Source organism: Rhododendron vialii, chromosome 5a, assembly GCF_030253575.1.
Source record: "Rhododendron vialii isolate Sample 1 chromosome 5a, ASM3025357v1".
In the NCBI taxonomy this organism is placed as follows: Eukaryota; Viridiplantae; Streptophyta; class Magnoliopsida; order Ericales; family Ericaceae; genus Rhododendron; species Rhododendron vialii.
In genome coordinates this window covers 34,685,638-34,703,483 of record NC_080561.1, presented here as the reverse complement: position 1 = coordinate 34,703,483, position 17,846 = coordinate 34,685,638, and the positions used below count along the sequence as shown (strand labels likewise).

The 17,846-nt window shown below is 36.9% G+C and overlaps 1 protein-coding gene across 1 annotated transcript; it reads right to left on the bottom strand.

Moving 5' to 3' along the window:
* Positions 1-15,446: 15,446 nt before the first annotated feature.
* LOC131325883 (phosphoenolpyruvate carboxylase kinase 2) lies at positions 15,447-17,592 on the bottom strand. Its single transcript, XM_058358355.1, has 3 exons — positions 16,969-17,592; positions 16,231-16,580; positions 15,447-15,832 (listed from the first exon to the last, which is right to left on the bottom strand). The coding sequence occupies exons 1-3, from the start codon at positions 17,400-17,402 to the stop codon at positions 15,777-15,779; spliced, it is 840 nt and encodes a 279-aa protein (XP_058214338.1). The 5' UTR covers positions 17,403-17,592; the 3' UTR covers positions 15,447-15,776.
* Between the last annotated feature and the right edge of the window lie 254 nt (positions 17,593-17,846).

Here is a 17,846-nt window from a genome sequence, read left to right as displayed (position 1 = left end):
TTTGCTGGATTTGAGAGTTCTTTTTTGCCATGTTTGAGTTCTGCATATAGGTGAGTTCTGCACTTGTTGAATATTTGCCAAATTTAGTCTGGTTTCTATAGGCAAGCGGGGTGGTAGCCCGGTGGTAAGCACCATGTATTCTTATTATGCATTTGACTGGGGTTCAAACCTTACTAACTACAACAAACAATATTGGCTTTCGGTCAGAAAAACAAAAGCCTGGTTTCTATAGGGCATCAAGCCATCAGTAGTGTATATGGTGATGTCAGGTGTGAGTTGAACTTTTATGTATTCTGTGTGTGCTTTTCGTAAAGTTGAAACAAACTGCCAAATCCCAACACAGCAGAGGGAAATGAACTTACAAGAAGTAGCAAAAAAGTACCACCTCAATAAAACAGAACCAAAAAAAGCAATCATCTAAGCCCATCAAGAACTTGGAGGAATGAACATAAAGCTTGATCCTGGCCTCTTGAAGCTCAGCTAGCCGGTGGTGGGTCATTGGTACACAGATATTTTGAAGTGCCGGAAACCGGAGCCGGTGGTGGGTCAGTGGGCCGCAGATGTTTTGAAGCGCCGGAAACCGATGCCGGAGGTGGCTGTGGGGACCCGTGGTCCTCTGTATCAACGACAGACCGTAGAGTAATTTTTTATAACAGAAACTATTAAATTTAAAAAATTGGAAAATCTTAACTGTAATTTTGGGTCAAGTTTGGTAATTTGGGCTTCTTACACACTTGAGCCAACACGTTTAAAGCTTAGGGACACATTTGGGCCCACAAGTTTATATTGGGCTTCTTACACAGTTGACCCAAAAAAAATATGGGCCCACAGGTTCAAAATTTAGGCTCATATGTTTGGTACTCAAAGGCTAAAATTTGGGCTTGGATCAAGTTTGGGCTTGGAAAATCTTAACTGTAATTTTGAATCCCCCAGAGGTAAGGGACAGATACTTGCAAAGCCGGCATTATCTTCAAGCATACAGAGGATGAAGGATATGATAGAGCAGAGTAGGCTGGAGCCACCATGTCCCCAATAATCTTAACAGTTGGGACATTATGGAGTTGTTGCGCCACACAAGTTATCTTTTTGTCATTCGTTTTCGTTTTTATTTTCAATGAAATTTTATTCAAATTGACGCGTACCTACATTTTTATTCATGAATTCTCTCGTTGAGACAAATCAAAAAAGTATGAAATGTCTACTAGAAACTCAAAAGAGCTCTCTATAGAGTTGAAATTTCTTCTTCCTTGTTTGGTTTTAGCTTCGAAAAGTTAGAAGCCAAAATGATACTAAGTTACAAGATGTTTTCCTTCTTCTTTTTTTTGTAATGCAGGATGTTTCGGGTCAGCTTGCGTGTACCTCGGACTAATCCCTACGTACAGCTCCTCCCACAGTCGCTTCACACGCTTATGCATGGGGTGAGGTGGCCTCAAAAATTGTTGGCAAAGAGAATTGAACCTGAGACCTCAGGATGGAGCAAACACCCAAATCCCAGGGCCAAACAAACAAAAAGATTGCCAACTTGCTCCCACCATAAATGAGAGAGAAGTGTTTTTGGACGGGCTTTGTGGCCCATGAAACGTACATAGGAATCCTTCTTATGATCCATAAATAAATATGGGCAGTTTGGGCTTGGTCGTAGCTCTATCATCTGAGTCGTTGGCTGGACCTGGGCTTGGACTTTCTCAAAGATAGTCCAGCCCATATAGCGCAACAATAATAGTAACTCAAAATTTTCCCTCCGTTCATTTTTTAGAGTTCAGTATTTCATTTTAAGTTGTTCCTTAAGAAGTGTCTATTTTACAAAGTTTTTTTTTTTTTTTTGCCACGGCGATATACATCAGCGGGGGTGTTAGAGTTAGCACGGGGAGACCAGAAGCTATCCATAGCCCTGGTCCGCTAACGGGCCTGCCCTCTGTGGGGCTCGAACCCAAGACCTTCCACAAAGGGGAGGAAATGACTGACCAACTGCACTAAGCAGTGGTTGTCTCTATTTTGTAAAGTTAGTGTGTAAGAATTGATACATTTTCCATTTTACCCCCTAAAAGTAGACTTTAATTTAAAAAGTTAGCGAATTAAAGTGTAATGATGTTGTCTTCATAGAAGATAAGTAGTGAAAGTTATTATTACTTTTAGAGTGTAATGACGATGTTTCAATAAAAAGTTGGATTTACGAAGTGAGACTCTTAAATAGGGACGTCGGAGGGAGTATATATGTGCATTTATATGTAAGTAATACTCCTCCTCCTCCTCAAATTTTAATCCTTTTTTTTTTGGAGTTTGTGCTACTTCTCAATCCGTTGTAGTATCTTCTAAGTTCTAAACATGATTTTAGGTGATTTTGAAAATTTTGTTTAATAAAACTTATTGAGATCTATCAAACAATATTTATATACTCCTAATAGTAACTTCACAAAAAAAAAAAAAAAGAAGAGTGTAACTGATATGATACAATGTTTAAATAACGAGTAAAAAAATCTGCGTATCATACACAAAAACTATACATATGGGCCGATGTTTAAAAAAATCAAATAAGTCGGCATTTAAGACAAATAAGACAGCTATTTGATACTTTTTTCGTCTTTAGTAAACTTTTTTTTTCTTTCGGTCATAATTTTGTATTTCTAAACTCATCTTGTTGAGACGGATGATTAATACAAAAAAAATATCACTCAAATCTAAAAAAAATTCAAAAAAGACAAATAAAACACACAAAACGAAAAAAATAATTAAATTTAAAAGAATGAGGCCTTAGAGCATCCACAGTGGAATAATCAAAAGTAAATAATCAAAAATTGTCACATCAACTTTTTGTTATCCATTTATGCCCCGTTTTATAACGGGTTTGGGGTTGGGATTGGAGTACTAATCCCATGGGATTATTAGTACTCTGTTTGGTAACAAAAAAAGGTCCGGACTATTAGTCCGTTGGGATGTCCAATCCGGCCTTTAGGGGGTATTAGCAATACCCCGTGGGACTTGGTATTCGTAGTTCCATCCCAACCCATTCTCATTACTAATCTCTTCTCATTACCAATTTATTCTATCAATCCAATCCTATCATCTAATCCCATCTTAAACAAACATGATATTAATAATCTCATCTCAAACAAACATACTCATTATCAATCCCTTCTCATTAATAATCCCAATCCTAATCCTATCTCCTTACGAATCTCATTCATCTATCACTGTTATAAAACGGGACCTTAAGAGATTGCTAATGTTAGCAATGTAGAGGTCCACAATGGTACAATTAAAATTGAATAACCAGAACTTGCCACATCACCTTTTTAATTTATAAAAATCTAGAAATTGTGACATAGAAGATAGTTTTCAAACTAATAAAAATAGGTTATTAGAAAAAGAGAAAATAGTTTTTTGAAAACTTTGATTAAAAAAAATATAGTTTTTAGGAAAGAGTTGAAAAAAGCAATTTTTGAATAGAAAAAGTTTTTTTTTTTCAAAAGAAGCGTTTTTGAAAAAAAAAGTTTTAATAAAAAAACTGTTTTGAAATAAAACTGTTTAAAATTTTTTTTGGGAAAAACAGTTTTAATTTAAAAAAATGTGTGAAAATTTTATTTTTGCAAAAAAAAAAAGAGTATTTTTGTTATAAACATGTTAAAAATGGAAGAAAGAAAGTTTTTGTGTAATGATGATGTACTTGATTGAGAAAATATGAAGACAATTAAATTTGATTATTGGCAAAAGATTAGTAGTTTTGATTATTCAATGGCCAAAATATGATGAGTTGCTAAGATGTTTCTAAATTTGATTATTCCAATGTGAGCTCTTTATGAGCAAATATTGCTAACCTTATAAACCTTTCTTGTTTTGATTATACCACTATGGATTCTCTAATATCTCTATCTAACTTATCAAATTGTACTTTAGTATGCCTAATTTTGTCTTAATTTTATATAGTTGACAAGAAAGAATTGGTTTTGTAAACGAACTCGGGCCCCTCCTATAGTTAATTTCCACAGGAACTGTCCTGTTCTTTGTCTGACTTTATCCGGGTTAGGTATTTTGGCATACCTAACTTTGTTCAATTGTGTTCGACAAAAACAAAAAATGGTGACTGTAAAGTGTAAACAAACTACTCCACCTATTTCCATAGGAAATGTACTTTCGAAACTTAGGTCCCGTTTCGCTAACTAAAATAAGTAGTAATTTTTCACTTATTTTTTGAATTAAATGTGACGTATTTGTGAGATATAAGTTATAACCCGTCTCGTAAAGTGAGAAATAATTACTTACTTCCTCCGTCTGGATTTAATAGTCTTTTTTTTGGAGTTCGTATCGTTTTTCAATCGATTATATCTTTTAATTTATAAAGTTTTACGCTATTTTAAAAATACTGTATTATAGAACTAATCGAGATCTATCAAACAAAATTCATATTCGATGTGAAATTCATTACGGATTCAAAAATATAACTCATTTTTTAGCAGGTAAGAATATAACTAAGAACAATTAAATCCGAACGGAATGAGTAAAAAAAAGAATTTTAGCAGAACGGGGCCGTAGTCTAATTGTACTTTCCTATACCTTCTTTTTTTTAAAGAGGTACCTCGGTTAGGTATTTTAGTCTCCATTCTCACTAAAGTTTTTGCACTACAACTTGAGGGATTTAATTAAGTTGTTTATACTAAATCAAAAGTTTTTATACAAAATAAAGTTGTTTTTTTTTTAAAATAAAACATTTAACACATTTTCTTTTACTAATCTAACACAATTTTATAACTTTTAATTTAGTAAAAACAACTTTATTATAAATAGCTATAAAAAGTAGTTCACAACTTATAGCATAGTGCCGATAGTGAAAACGCCTACCTACCTAAGAAAAGCCCGGCATAAAAGTCAAGTGGACGAAGAAAAGGTTCTAGGGTTTTCCCACTGTTCCTGTCCTTTTGGAGATGTGGAACAATAAATTATTATTATTAGTATTATTATTATTATTATTATTTTGGTAAAGGAAACAAGAAATTATGATAGCTTATCTACTTGGCCTTAGAGTCCGTTCGGTTGGGTCTTTTTTTTTTGAATTTAAAAGGAAAATTTTAAAATCAATCCAATGGTTGACAATAATAATTAAGTGTGTGAATGAATATTAAAGGGTGCAAAAAGTATACAAAATTACGTATTTTTCTTGTTTTCTAGTGTACTTATCGTCAGCCCAATAGCAAGACCGTTATTCTACTTCTCTCAATACTTATTACTTATAAATCCAAAATACCCAAACCGAACAAGGTACAAAAAATGGGAAGGAGGCTACTCTGAGCAAAATACAACAACGCACAATTTTACTGCCTAAAAGTGTTTCGAATTGTCTGAATTCAAAAAAAAAAACTCTTCACTGAAAATTCAGTGAAGATTTTTTTTTTTAAATCCAAAACTATTGATTGCCAGAATAAACGATAAGATGGGACACAGTTGCACGTTGATATGTTTGCTCGCTGCAGCCCGGGCTTCTGCAAAGTGGTGGGTGATATCACTGATACGGTACTCCACGGATCTGAACTTTCTTCCCCCACTTTCAATGCGTTTTTCTGTTTTTACCCGGCGCGACCTAACACTAGCACATGGGCTTTGCTGGAAAACCGGTACATGCATGTGCATTCACTCAGTGACTCAGGAAACCAAGAGGGGTTTCTTGGGAAGGACGGTAAAGGTGTCTGTGTTAACTTATTTGTACTTCGATTAATTTTCTTTTCGGTTCGGTCAAATTTGGAATTTCATGTTTTAATGAGAGATGTATTTGCTGTCCTAAAGGTCTCGTTTTCATTAAAAAAAAATACGAGAAATTTAACTCATTTTACTATTTCGTTTTCACTCATACTCCCTTCGTCCCTAAATAAGTGTCTGGCGCGCAAAATTAGGCTTTACAAAACATGCATATTTTTTATTAAAAAATTTAATTTTTTTTACAATCTAATAGAACTCATTGCTATTTATTAATTTGTGAAAAAAATTAATTTTTTTAACGAAATAAATACATCTTTTTGAAGGCCGAGTTTTGCGTGCCGAACACTTATTTAGGAACGGAGGGAGTACATTTTTTTCAGCATTTTACCATCTAAACAGATCGGCATACACCACCCAAAAACGAAATCCAAAAAAGGTTTAAAAGCCAAACCAAAACACCACTATAAAAAAAACGCAAAGCGATTACCCGCTAAAAACACTCAACAAAGAACAACGTTAGAACCTACAAAGTGAGGTCATGTTGTCCTAACTTTGCAATTGTCGCACGTGTGAGGTCATTTTGCAACAAGCTACGATCAAAGTGTGTGATGGTAAAAAAAAAAAAAAAAAACCCAATAAAGTGTGCCCCTTTCTCGTGGATTAAAATTAGAAAATCGTGAACTTATCCAACGATACGGTTCGGTTTAGGTTGTGAATGAAATTTTTTTTAAAGTAATGAGTGAAGAAAGAGAGATAAAACAAAATTTATTGAAGACCGTGTACAGGAGTTTTAAGACCTAAAATGAACAAATTTTGTTTCCTCGAAAAAATATTGCATGTTAACCTTGGCTCTTTTATGTGTCTTTTTTTTGGTGGGAGCTAGGAGTATTTAATCAGAAGGCATTCTCTTATATATATATATATATATATATATATATATATACACACACCCATCGCAGAATATGATTTTGATGAACTAAGTCTCGATTTTGGAGACAATAAAATACGAAGCATGATTGGAGATGCTCTTAACAAACTGCGATGTTTATGCGTCTTTATTTCTATTCGAACTTCGTTTATCGATGTATTTTCTTCCAAAACTTTGAGCATTCTCCTACGGAAAAATAACATGGACACGTAGGCGTCAATTAAGGTACGTGACTTAAATTTCCTTATTTCTATTCAAACTTCGTTTATCAATCTGTTTTCTTCGACTTGAATTTCGGTTTGACTGAAAAAAATCAAGGTACGTGACTTCAAAGAGCATGCTTCAAACGTGGGCCAACTGAACCAAAAAAGTGAGGTAATCGGTGACATCACACAAAGCTACTTTCTAAGAGTTGGACAAAATTAGCATATGCAAGTAATTAATATTCTTTCTTCCACTCTCTATCGTACGTCAATGTTGAAAGAGATGCTTTCACGATCAAGGATTAATTCCAGGAATCAAAACCCCACTTTGGAATTTATGGGCTTGTGGGCCGGGCTTCAATCTCCGCACCCAAGCCCGGCCCAACACCACTCGACTTGTCGGTCACGGGCATCCCTTGCTAATAATTCAGCATGTGCACTTATTGCTCTTCCTCGTGATGCGGATTAGCGATGGTGACCCTGACTGTTGCAGGAGGTGCCTATAATCACGAACTGTTCCAATAAGGTTGCGACCGGTGAGAGTCATTGTTGGCATCCTGAATGAGATTGATCACATTGTTTGCATCCGTTTTGATTACAACATTTGCGATATTTTTTTTTGGAAGAGGAGATTGGAGTCAATCTCGGAGTGCCCAAATTTCCGTGGCTAGGGTTGACATGATCATGCCCAATTTCCTGCAGAAACTTGTACCCCAAGTTCCCGGCCGCCCCATCTCCACCACCGGTTGCTTCTCGGTGGTCGAAGCTTCCGGCCCCGGCCGTCTATATTTAACCCGACTGTTCCTGTGGGAGGAGGGAATGGGAATTCACGGTGGGACTGATAGGTTATCTAGGCGGCCCCTTTAGATCACACGTGAGTTGATCATGGACCACAACGTTGATATGCTACTCTACTGATCCGAACTTTCTTCGCCAGTTTTTTAATGCATTTTTACAGCTTTTTTTCCTCCCCGAAGACTAATAAACACAAGCACATGGGCTTTGCTGGAAAATCGGTGACCCTCTGGATCTACATTTATAACTAGCTAGTGGTCCTAATCGTACATGTACTCTATGCCATGGACAAAATCCGGAACGGGGATTCTCTAGGACGAAAGTGCCCAGCAAAGTTGGAGTGTACAACCTGAGCCGTCCAAAGTGTTTTTTAACGGTGTAAATTTCAATCATTATTTTACTTGTAAGATACTTATTTTACTTGTAAGATAATCAGAACCGTTGAAAATACTTCAGACGTACCGTCCATATTGTGCACTATAACCTAGTAAGGCACTTCGGCCCTACAGGATCCCGATCCCCGAGTCCTGGACAATCCCATACATATAACCAATTTACCTAGACACCTACACATGCAAGCACATGGAGTTTGTTGGGAAATTGTTGGCCACAAGAAATGCAAATAACTAGAGTGGACCAAAAGGTACCTAGCTCGGTTAGGTATTTTAGGCTCCATTTGCATTAAAAAATTTGTACTAGAACTCGAGGGATTATACAAATCAAAAGTTTTTGTCAAAAGTGGTTATTTTTTGATGAACTAAAACATTCAACATATTTTCTTCTACTAATCCAACACGTTTTTTTGGCAACTCTTAGTTTAATTGAAATAACTGGACTACAACTAGCTACAAAAAAGTAGTCCACAACTTCTTGCTTAGCATAAACGCCCCCATTGTAATACCTAACTTATCAAATTTCTCATAACAAAACCCCAGCATAGAGTCAAGTGGACAAACAAAATGGGAAATAGAAATTATGATAGCTTATCTACTTGGCCTTATGTCTCACATGAGTGGATGGACACCACAAAATGGGGAGCAGTAGCGCACAATTTTACCATTCAAAAGTGTTTTGGAAGGTCCAAATTTAAAAAACATTCTTTCAATGGAGAGTTTTTTTTTTTTAAATTGAGGCAATTGATTATCGAGATAAACGATAAAATGGACACTACAAGAAAAAGTATGTTCAGTGATGAAAAAATGGCAACAAAATTAAATTTCGTCGCTAAATGAGGATGTTTGGCGACGAAAAAATAAATTTGTCACTGTTTTGACAACTTCCGCAACGAAATTATTTCGTCACCAATATAACTAATTAGCGACGAAAAAGATATTTTCGTCACCAAAGGTACCTATTTGGCAACGAAATAAAATTTTTGTCGCCAAAAGAGTAAAAAAGGAGACAAAATTATTTTGCGTCACCAAAGATAAATATTGGGTGACGAAAAAAATATTTTGTCGCCAAATTAGTCCATTTGGCGATGAAAAATAATTTCGTCTCCTTTTTTAAGTTTTTAACAATGAAAAATTTATTTCATCGCCAAATAGATACCTTTGGTGAATAAATTTATGAATTACGTTTTGTCTTCAAATATATTTCGAACATAACTCTTTATTCAGAACTCCGATTGAGATAATTTAAATTGGGTTTGAACAATAACGCAAAGAACTATAACTTTCATGTTTATCACAATTGCTAATTTTAATGTTTAATGGTTCGAAATATATTTTAATGTTAAATGTATGTGTTATATATTAAATATTTCAAACATATGCTGAAAAATGTGTGTAGTGTAGTGTAGTTGGTTAAAGCTTGCGCGCAAAATTTAGGAGACTTGGATTTGAAACCTAATTGGAGCAAGAAAGTGGGATTTTTTCACATATGACAAAAAATTTCGTCACTGATGGACCTTTGACAAGCCAAAGAGAATAATTTATGACGAAAATTTTTGTCGTCAAAAAGCACAATAGGTGACGAAAAAAATTTCCTCAACAACTCATTTTTCGTGACAAAATTTTTCATTGCCAAAAGACATTATAGGTGACGAAAAATAGATTTTGTCATTAAGTAGAAATCCTCGACAACCTGTTGTCAACAAATTTTTTTTCATCACCTATATTATTTGTGACAAAAAATATGTAATTTGTGGCGATTTTCGTTCGTTACCCAATGCAATTTTTCTTATAGTAGTGGCACAGTTACACGCAATTATGTTTGCTCAAGCAGCCCCCACTTTAACAAAGTGGTGGGTGATATGGTACTCCACGGATCTGAACTTTCTTCCCCAACTTTTAATGCACTTTTCTGTTTTCACCTGGTGACCTAACACTGGCACATGGGCTTTGTTGCTGGAAAACTGGTACATGCATGTGCATTCACTCAGAAATTCACTGAGGGTCTTTTTGGGAAGGACGGTAAAAGTGTCGGGATCAGCTTATTTGTACTTTGACTAATTTCATTTCCGGTCTCATCAAACTCAAAAATCCGGCCGTGCCTTAATTAGAGATGTATTTGTTGTCCTAAAGTTTACAACATTTTGACATCGGCTACTTTTGTAAATCTTTGAAAAGGATTACAAAGTTTCAATGGATCAATGTATCCAAAGAAAGTCAAAAAATCAACCCAAACACCATTATAAAAAATGCAAACCGAACAACCGGCCGCTAAAAACACCCCACAACGAAAGTTCAGGTTTGGATTGTAGATGTGTGGTCTAAGTGATTGATTGCAACTATCGGATAGTGTTCTAATGGTCTAGATTTGTTTTCAATCTTTTACCGATAAAAGTCTTTTATTACTAGTAAAAGATTCAACAAATCTAAATCATTGATTGTCAATATAAACGGCTCAGATTAAACCGCACATATTACTCTGTAGTTGACTGCTGAGAAACCGGATCCCTTTGCATCAAGCTACAATCAAAGTGTGTGATGGGAAAGAAAAAAACCCGGCCATCAAAGCATTCCCTTTAACTCTTTTACGGAGGGAAAACCCCCCACAACAATGCCAGTATATGGATCCGATTGCGCAACCCAAACCTCCAAGGAAGCTACCGTGGCCACACCAGTCACGGCAACCCACTTACTTTAGAATACTCAACCGATGAAAAATCGAATCCCAAACCTTAAAGAGTACTCCCAAAATTTGAGTATCAGCCCAAATTATTGGGCACCTGGGTGTCTCAACAAACCCCATTCGAACTTCGTTTATTCTGTTTCCTTCCAAAACTAACTTGGACTCGTGTAGGCGTCAGTTAAGGGTACGTACGTGACTTGAAACAGCATGCTCTAAACGTTGGCCGGCCAACTGGACCAAAAAAAGTGAGGTAATGGGTGACGTCACACATGTATAGCTACTTGGAAGATCTGAAAAGAGAGTTGGACAAAATTAGCATATGCAAGAAATATTCCTCTTTCTTCCACTCTCTCTCTATCGTCAATGTTGAAGAAAGAGATGCTTTCACGATCAAGGATTCCAGGAATCAAAACCCCACTTTGGAATTTCTCCCACCACGTTTGTCCTGCAAAGCCGGAAAGACAGGAAAAAAAAAATGCTACAGTATTGATTTTGTCCTAAATGGGCTTGTGGGCCGGGCTTCAATCTCTGTGCCCAAGCCCGGCCCATTGCAACTCGACTTGTCGGTCACGGGCATTCCTTAATTGCTAGTAACTTAGCACATGCATTTATTGCTTTTTCTCGTGATGCGGCTTAGCGGCGGAGACCCAGGTACCATTGCAGACGGTACTTACAGTCACGAATAATTCCAATAAGGTGGTGAGAGTCATAGTTGGCATCCTGGATGAGATTGATCACAATATTGTTTGCATCTGTTTCGATTACAGCATTTGCAATATTTTTTTTTGGAGAATCAAGGAGATTGAGTCAATCTCGGAGTATGTGCCCGAAGTCAATCTCGGAGTATGTGCCCAAATTTCTGAGGCTAGGGCTGACATGATCATGCCCAAGTTCCTGCGGAAACCAGCTGCAACCCAAGCTCCCGGCCGCCCCATCTGGGATAATCCCACCACCGGTCGGTTGCTAGGCTCGGAGCTTCCGGCCCCGTCTACATTTAACCTGATTGTTCCCATGGGAACGAGGAGGGAATGGGAATTCACGGTGGGACTGATAGGTTATCTAGGCGGCTCCTTTAGGTCACACGTGAGTTGATGGAGTACCACAATGTTGATATGCTACTCTACCGATCCGAACTAATTTCTTCGCCAGTGTTAATGTACTATTTTTACAGTTTCTTTTTCCCTGAAGACTTTAAAAACACAAGCACATGGGCTTTGCTGGGAAATTGGTGGTCCTCTGGACTTATTACATTTAAAACTAGCTAGTGGTCCTAAACGTACACGTAGCGATGTACATTCAATCTATATATCACCTATATGCCATGGACAATCCTGAACCGCGATCCTGCAGGGAGAAAGTGCCCTACAGAGTTGTAGCGCACAATCTGAGCTGTCCAAAGTGTTTTTAACTGTACAAATGTCAAACAACTTGAGTGGTCCTCTGGAGTTTGTTAGGACATTGTTGGCCTCTGGAAATGCAAATTACTAATAAACTAGAGTGGACCAAAGAATTAGGCCCCCTTTTTATTGTTTCCACCTAATAATTATTGGGAGACTTAGCCAAAAATTTATCATATTTATATTTTTTTAGTTCAAGGATAAGCACCTTTTGCAGTTAAACATATGGACAAATGTGCCTATGAAAGTGCCTAAAACTCTATGGTACCTTATAAAAGTGCCTAAAATCCTAGGATACTCTATATATAAAAGTGTCTAAATTACTAAAATCTTATAATACGAAAGTGCACCCTAAAATTTTATGAAAGTGCCAAAACATGTTTTGGCCTTATGGCTAAAAAACTCAAAAAGTTGAAAGACCTCCACTGAAAACTATTTTGCCGGCATCATTTTCTAAAATAAAAACTATTTTACCGTCTTTATGATTAATTTTTCCACAATTTTAGTTTAAACCTCTTACTATATATAGTTGATTTTGTATATTATCGAATAGAAAAATATCTCGCAAATGAATAGTATATTTTTTTAATTCCTGACTCCGTCGCTAGACATTCTCTTATGTGAATGCCCATCGCAGGATACGATTTGAATGAATCAGATCTTTTTTTTTATTTTTTATTTTTAGATAGAGATATAATAAAAAAAAATAGAGGGCATGGTTGAAGATGATTAATCAACCACAACCGTACGTCTTTATTTTATGAAGTTTCTCTCTTTTTCCGAAACTTGCGCTAAAGGGTAGAAAATAGTAACTTGGGCAAGTGGACTTTGATTGAGGTACGTGATTAGAGAGAGCCATGCTCGATCTAGACGTTACCCAACTGGACAAGAAAAAGTGATGTACCAGTACTACATTGACATCAAAGCTACTTTCTCATCAAGATGCAAAAAGAAAAGAGTGGTCAAAATTTTAGCATATGCTTGAGTAATATTCTTCCATTCGTGAATTTTGAAAAGATGCTTTCCTTAGCCCACAAGAAGAGCTTTCGGTTAAGTTTGGATGACCGAAATTTTGAGTAGGAATAGAAATATAATTAATGAGAATTAAATTTCTAGATTCCTAGGAATTTAATTGAGCAAGAATATGAATATAATTATTAGTGATGCAGAATACGCGGAGGCCCAATTCCATAATCAATTGGACTGGTTGAAGCCTCGGAAGCCCAAACGATGTTTAATTTTTCAGATTACCCGATTTGGCAAAATCTGGAAGAGCTCGGAATGGGCCCAAACTTGATGGGCTGACTTATTTCTGCGCTGCAATCAATACAAAACGACGTTAAGTCGTGATTGATGGTATTTTTCGGCCTAATTCTTTCGTTTAGGCCTTCAATTTGATATTTTTGCCGTTTTAGGAAAGTTTTAAATCGTTAATAACTCTTAGTCGGTAATTCATTTTTACTTGGTTCTTTTTGGGAAATTCCTTTTTTTCTTTTGTGTTTGCAATTTTGGTATTTTTCCCAATTTTCGGGATTATTTATTTTCTGATTTTATTTTTAGGGTTTCAGAGTTACGCATTATAAAATGAGTTGTAACTTAAGATTTTATGTAACTTTTCATCAATAATATTCAAAGTTTTCTCTATTCTTCTTATAGATTCAAGAACTGCTTGTGACTATGGGTACCTATCTCGTTTGAAATAGTTATTTAACTATTCTTTCGTGAATTTTGCTGTGTCAATTAGAAATCAAATTCCTTGGAATTTGGAACCTTAAGTAATTTCATTCTGGTGTTTGAGTTAATTAGTTATCATATGGAGCAAACAATTAATTTAATTTTTTTTTCAAAATTAATACTCCCTCCGTCCCTTTTTAAATGTTTCGCTTCGTAACTTTAACTTATTAAGAAAACATCATTATTACACCTTTCACATCAATTTTTACCTCTACTTTCCCTATTTATCATCTATGGAGACATCATCATTTTACTTTTACTCACTAATTTTGCAAAATAGAATATACTTTCATGGGCGAAATGAAAAATGTATCAATTTTTACCCATTAACTTTACAAAATGGACACTTATTAAGGGACAATCCAAAATAAAATACTGGACTATAAAAATAGGACGGATGGAGTATTTTTGTAATGATTGAGCAAGGAATCTCATATTACCATGGGGTGACAAACGGATCAGATTCCGACTATATCTGGAAATGTGTAATCAAGAATCAGATTCTTATTCCTATTATATTTCTTCCAAATTTGGAAATCATAAAAGTATGGCATTGTTGTTGCTTCCAAACATCAAAATCACAGTGTGTTCGGTTTGGATTTTGAAAGAAGTTTCAAAATGTAATGAATAAAAAGAGATAAATAGAAAATATTTATTGAATATCTTGCACTTAAATTTTGAGTACCACAAAAGAACAAATTTATAAATATGACATCACATTCTTATTCCTCTTTAAAAGATTCCTACCATCTGAAGGGAGCCTTCACTTCAAGGATTCCCGGAATCAAACCGCATTGGAATCCCTCGCACATTCTCGTCCTATACACCCGGAAGGGAAAAATGATCGGTTCGTCCGTGATGGGCTCGTGGGTCCGACTTCAACTCCTACGGCCGACCCCAGCTCAACAGTCAACACAATCCGATTCAACCTACTGTCGTCCCGCTTTCTTTTTAATTTTTTTTTTAAAACTATCATTTTAAACTTAAATATAATAAAAATAAAAAATATTTTTTAATTTTTTTTTTCATCGTTTATAAGATCTATCAAACTAAATTCATATTGATAAAAAAATTATTTACATAAATACATAATTCTTAAGTTTAAAATTACCTTTCTTTTCTAAAAACTTGTTTTTAAAATAAAATCTATCAAACTAAATTCATATTGATAGAAAAATTATTTATATAAATACATAATTTTTGAGTTTAAAATAACTTTTCTTTTCTAAAAGTTCGTTTTTAAAGAAATTGAAATGGGTTAATAACCTGTTCCAATTTCTTTGGTAAATCTACAAAAAAAATTATCAAATGCTGCTGGAGTAAATCCATGTGATGCTACTCCACGCGGTGCTCCAAACTTTACGGGACAGGTGTTTCTACTTTCTAGGGTTCATGCACTTCGTGTTGGTGATTCACGGAACACAATAAGACATTGCACTACTATACGAATGGATCCATGAATGGTGGGTCACAATGCTCCAAGTCTACCAAATAACCTCTCGTGTTCTGCCGTATTTTTTACCATCAAAATTCTTTCTTTTCAAACAGAAGCTAGAAGAAGAGCATTACCACCCCATCGCTCAAACAAAAGATAAAAGGAAAATGTAGCATCTGCAAGTAGTAAGCTAACTTAACTGCTCATCTTATTCAAAATCTCGGATCACTTGGTACAAAAACTTCTACTACATCACTCCTTCATACAAAAAAGAAAAGGATTTGATTCTGTTTTTCTCCCAAACAAACACACACACAAGGCGAGAATATATACAGTAGTAGCATAATACCCCCTCCTCGAGATTTCTCCGACACATGGCAAAACAGAGAACACCTCAATCTCTCATGGGTGCAGAGCTTCATTGGACTTTCTCTCTCTATGTAGTTTTTACTAGGAAGAACCCCCAGATCATGGGTGGTTTATGTACATCAAAGGCCACTTCAGTTTTAAAGCTCATTTTTTCAGGTCAAATCAGCCATTGATTGAGTCACTCCTCCATTGATGATCCATGGATGCCCTGCATTTGATAAAGAATTCGAAATTAGAACAAATTTTGAATGTACCCACACCAGAATCCATAGATAAATGACTGTCCAGACAAAGAAAACCAAGAGAACCGATTCACCCGGTTTGGTAGAGCCCAGAAAATCAAGAAAAACACCACCAGATGGAAACAAAATTTTCATCTGGACAACAATTACGCTCAACCTACTGGGTAAACACAAAACACAATTTTTTATACAATTTTAACATTTTCCAAGGCATTTTTAAACACATAGGAAACTGTGTTCTGTTGTGATCTTCCTGCCCTACTCGCAACCCATTAGACTGTTATTAGCATTTTCCCTCTGACTAATTAGGACTTAAAAACCCGATTTGGTTATGTTTAGGGAAAATTAAAGGAGGATTACTTACTTAGAACCTGTTCAGCGGACCATCGCCGCGAAACGTCCTTACAGATCATCTTCCGCAACAGATCCTTGGCCTCCGGCGACACCGACCGGAATATCCTCGTCGGAAACCTCAGGTTCCCCCGCATCACCGCCTCAAAAATCTCCACGGCGGTATCGCCGTAAAAGGGTGGAACACCGGCGAGCATCATGTACAAAATCACGCCGGCGCTCCACACGTCCACCTTCTCGTTGTACTCCATCCCCGACAACACCTCCGGCGCCACATAGTACGGCGTCCCCACTACCCCGCTCATCGTCCCGCCGCCGAACCACTCCGCCGACCCGAAATCCGCCAGTTTCACCTTGTTGTACCTATAGATGCAACCAAATCAAGGGTTAGACAAGAGAGAGAAAATCCATAATGGGATACAAGGAGGAAAGCTCTCTAATATTCCTTCTTAAAAATGATTTCAAAAAATAGAAAGCAAGAGACCAACACTGAGAGCAATTTTGTTCTCCATAGTATGTTGCAGATTCTAATTCAGTAATCAGAACTGCTTATTTTGTATGAATTGATTCGGTAAGAGACCATGCAAAAATTCATCTCAATTAAATGCCGAAAAGTACTCGTTTAGAAACCCCAAATTTGTCCCATCAAGCATTTAACGATAACCGATTGAGCAAGTTTTTACGGAATCAAATCCTCAGTAACTCTCACACAATCTAACAGCCCAAAATACCCTTGAATCCACCGCATTACCTAGAATCGAAGAGTACGTTATCCGGCTTGATATCTCTGTGAGCGACGCCCACGCGGTGGCAGTAAGCGACGGCCGAGACGAGCTGTTGAAAGATCGACGCCGCGTCGGGCTCGGAGAACTTCCCGCCGGCGGCGAGACGGGTGTAGAGGTCGGGCGAGTCGCAGAGGTCGGTGATGATGTGGAGGTAGTCCTCGTCCTCGTACACCTTGTGGATCTGGAGGACGTTGGGGTGCCCGCTGAGGAGGGTGAGGATCTTGGGCTCCTTGTCGAGGCAGTCGCGGTCGGTGGGGTCGTCGGAGAGGAGGCGCTTGTCGATGGACTTGCAGGCGAAGGGGGAGCCCGAGGCGATGGAGAGGCACCGGTAGACGACGCCGAATCTCCCGCGGCCGAGTTCTTCGCAGAGTTGGTAGTCGCGATTTAGTCCTTCACACATAGTAATTTTATTGATTTTGGCTTTCTGTGGGGTTTGAAACGGAGGGGAGCGGAGGTTTTATAAGCAGAGAGGGAGAGAGAGAGACGGGATCATACTGAGGGAATATTCGGTATCAATTTTTGGAGGAGAGAGAAAATTTTGGAGGAGAGAGAGAGAGTCCACGTTTGGTTGGGGTTGCAACGTGGCCCGTGGGAGACGAAAGGCGAATCATTCAGACAAAATAAAATAAAATAAACCCTATAAATAAAGTTGAGGGGGCAAAAAAAAAGTTTTTTTTAAAAAAAATAATAAGTTGTTTGGTTCAAAAAATAAAGTTTTTATTTATTTTTTCAATAGGCAAGGCAAAAATAAAGTTGAGGGGGCAAGTATCTGGGGGCTCGTCTCAACTGACGACAGCATGCTTCTGTTGTGAAGCCGTGTTGTCGTCAGTCGTGCGAGGCATCG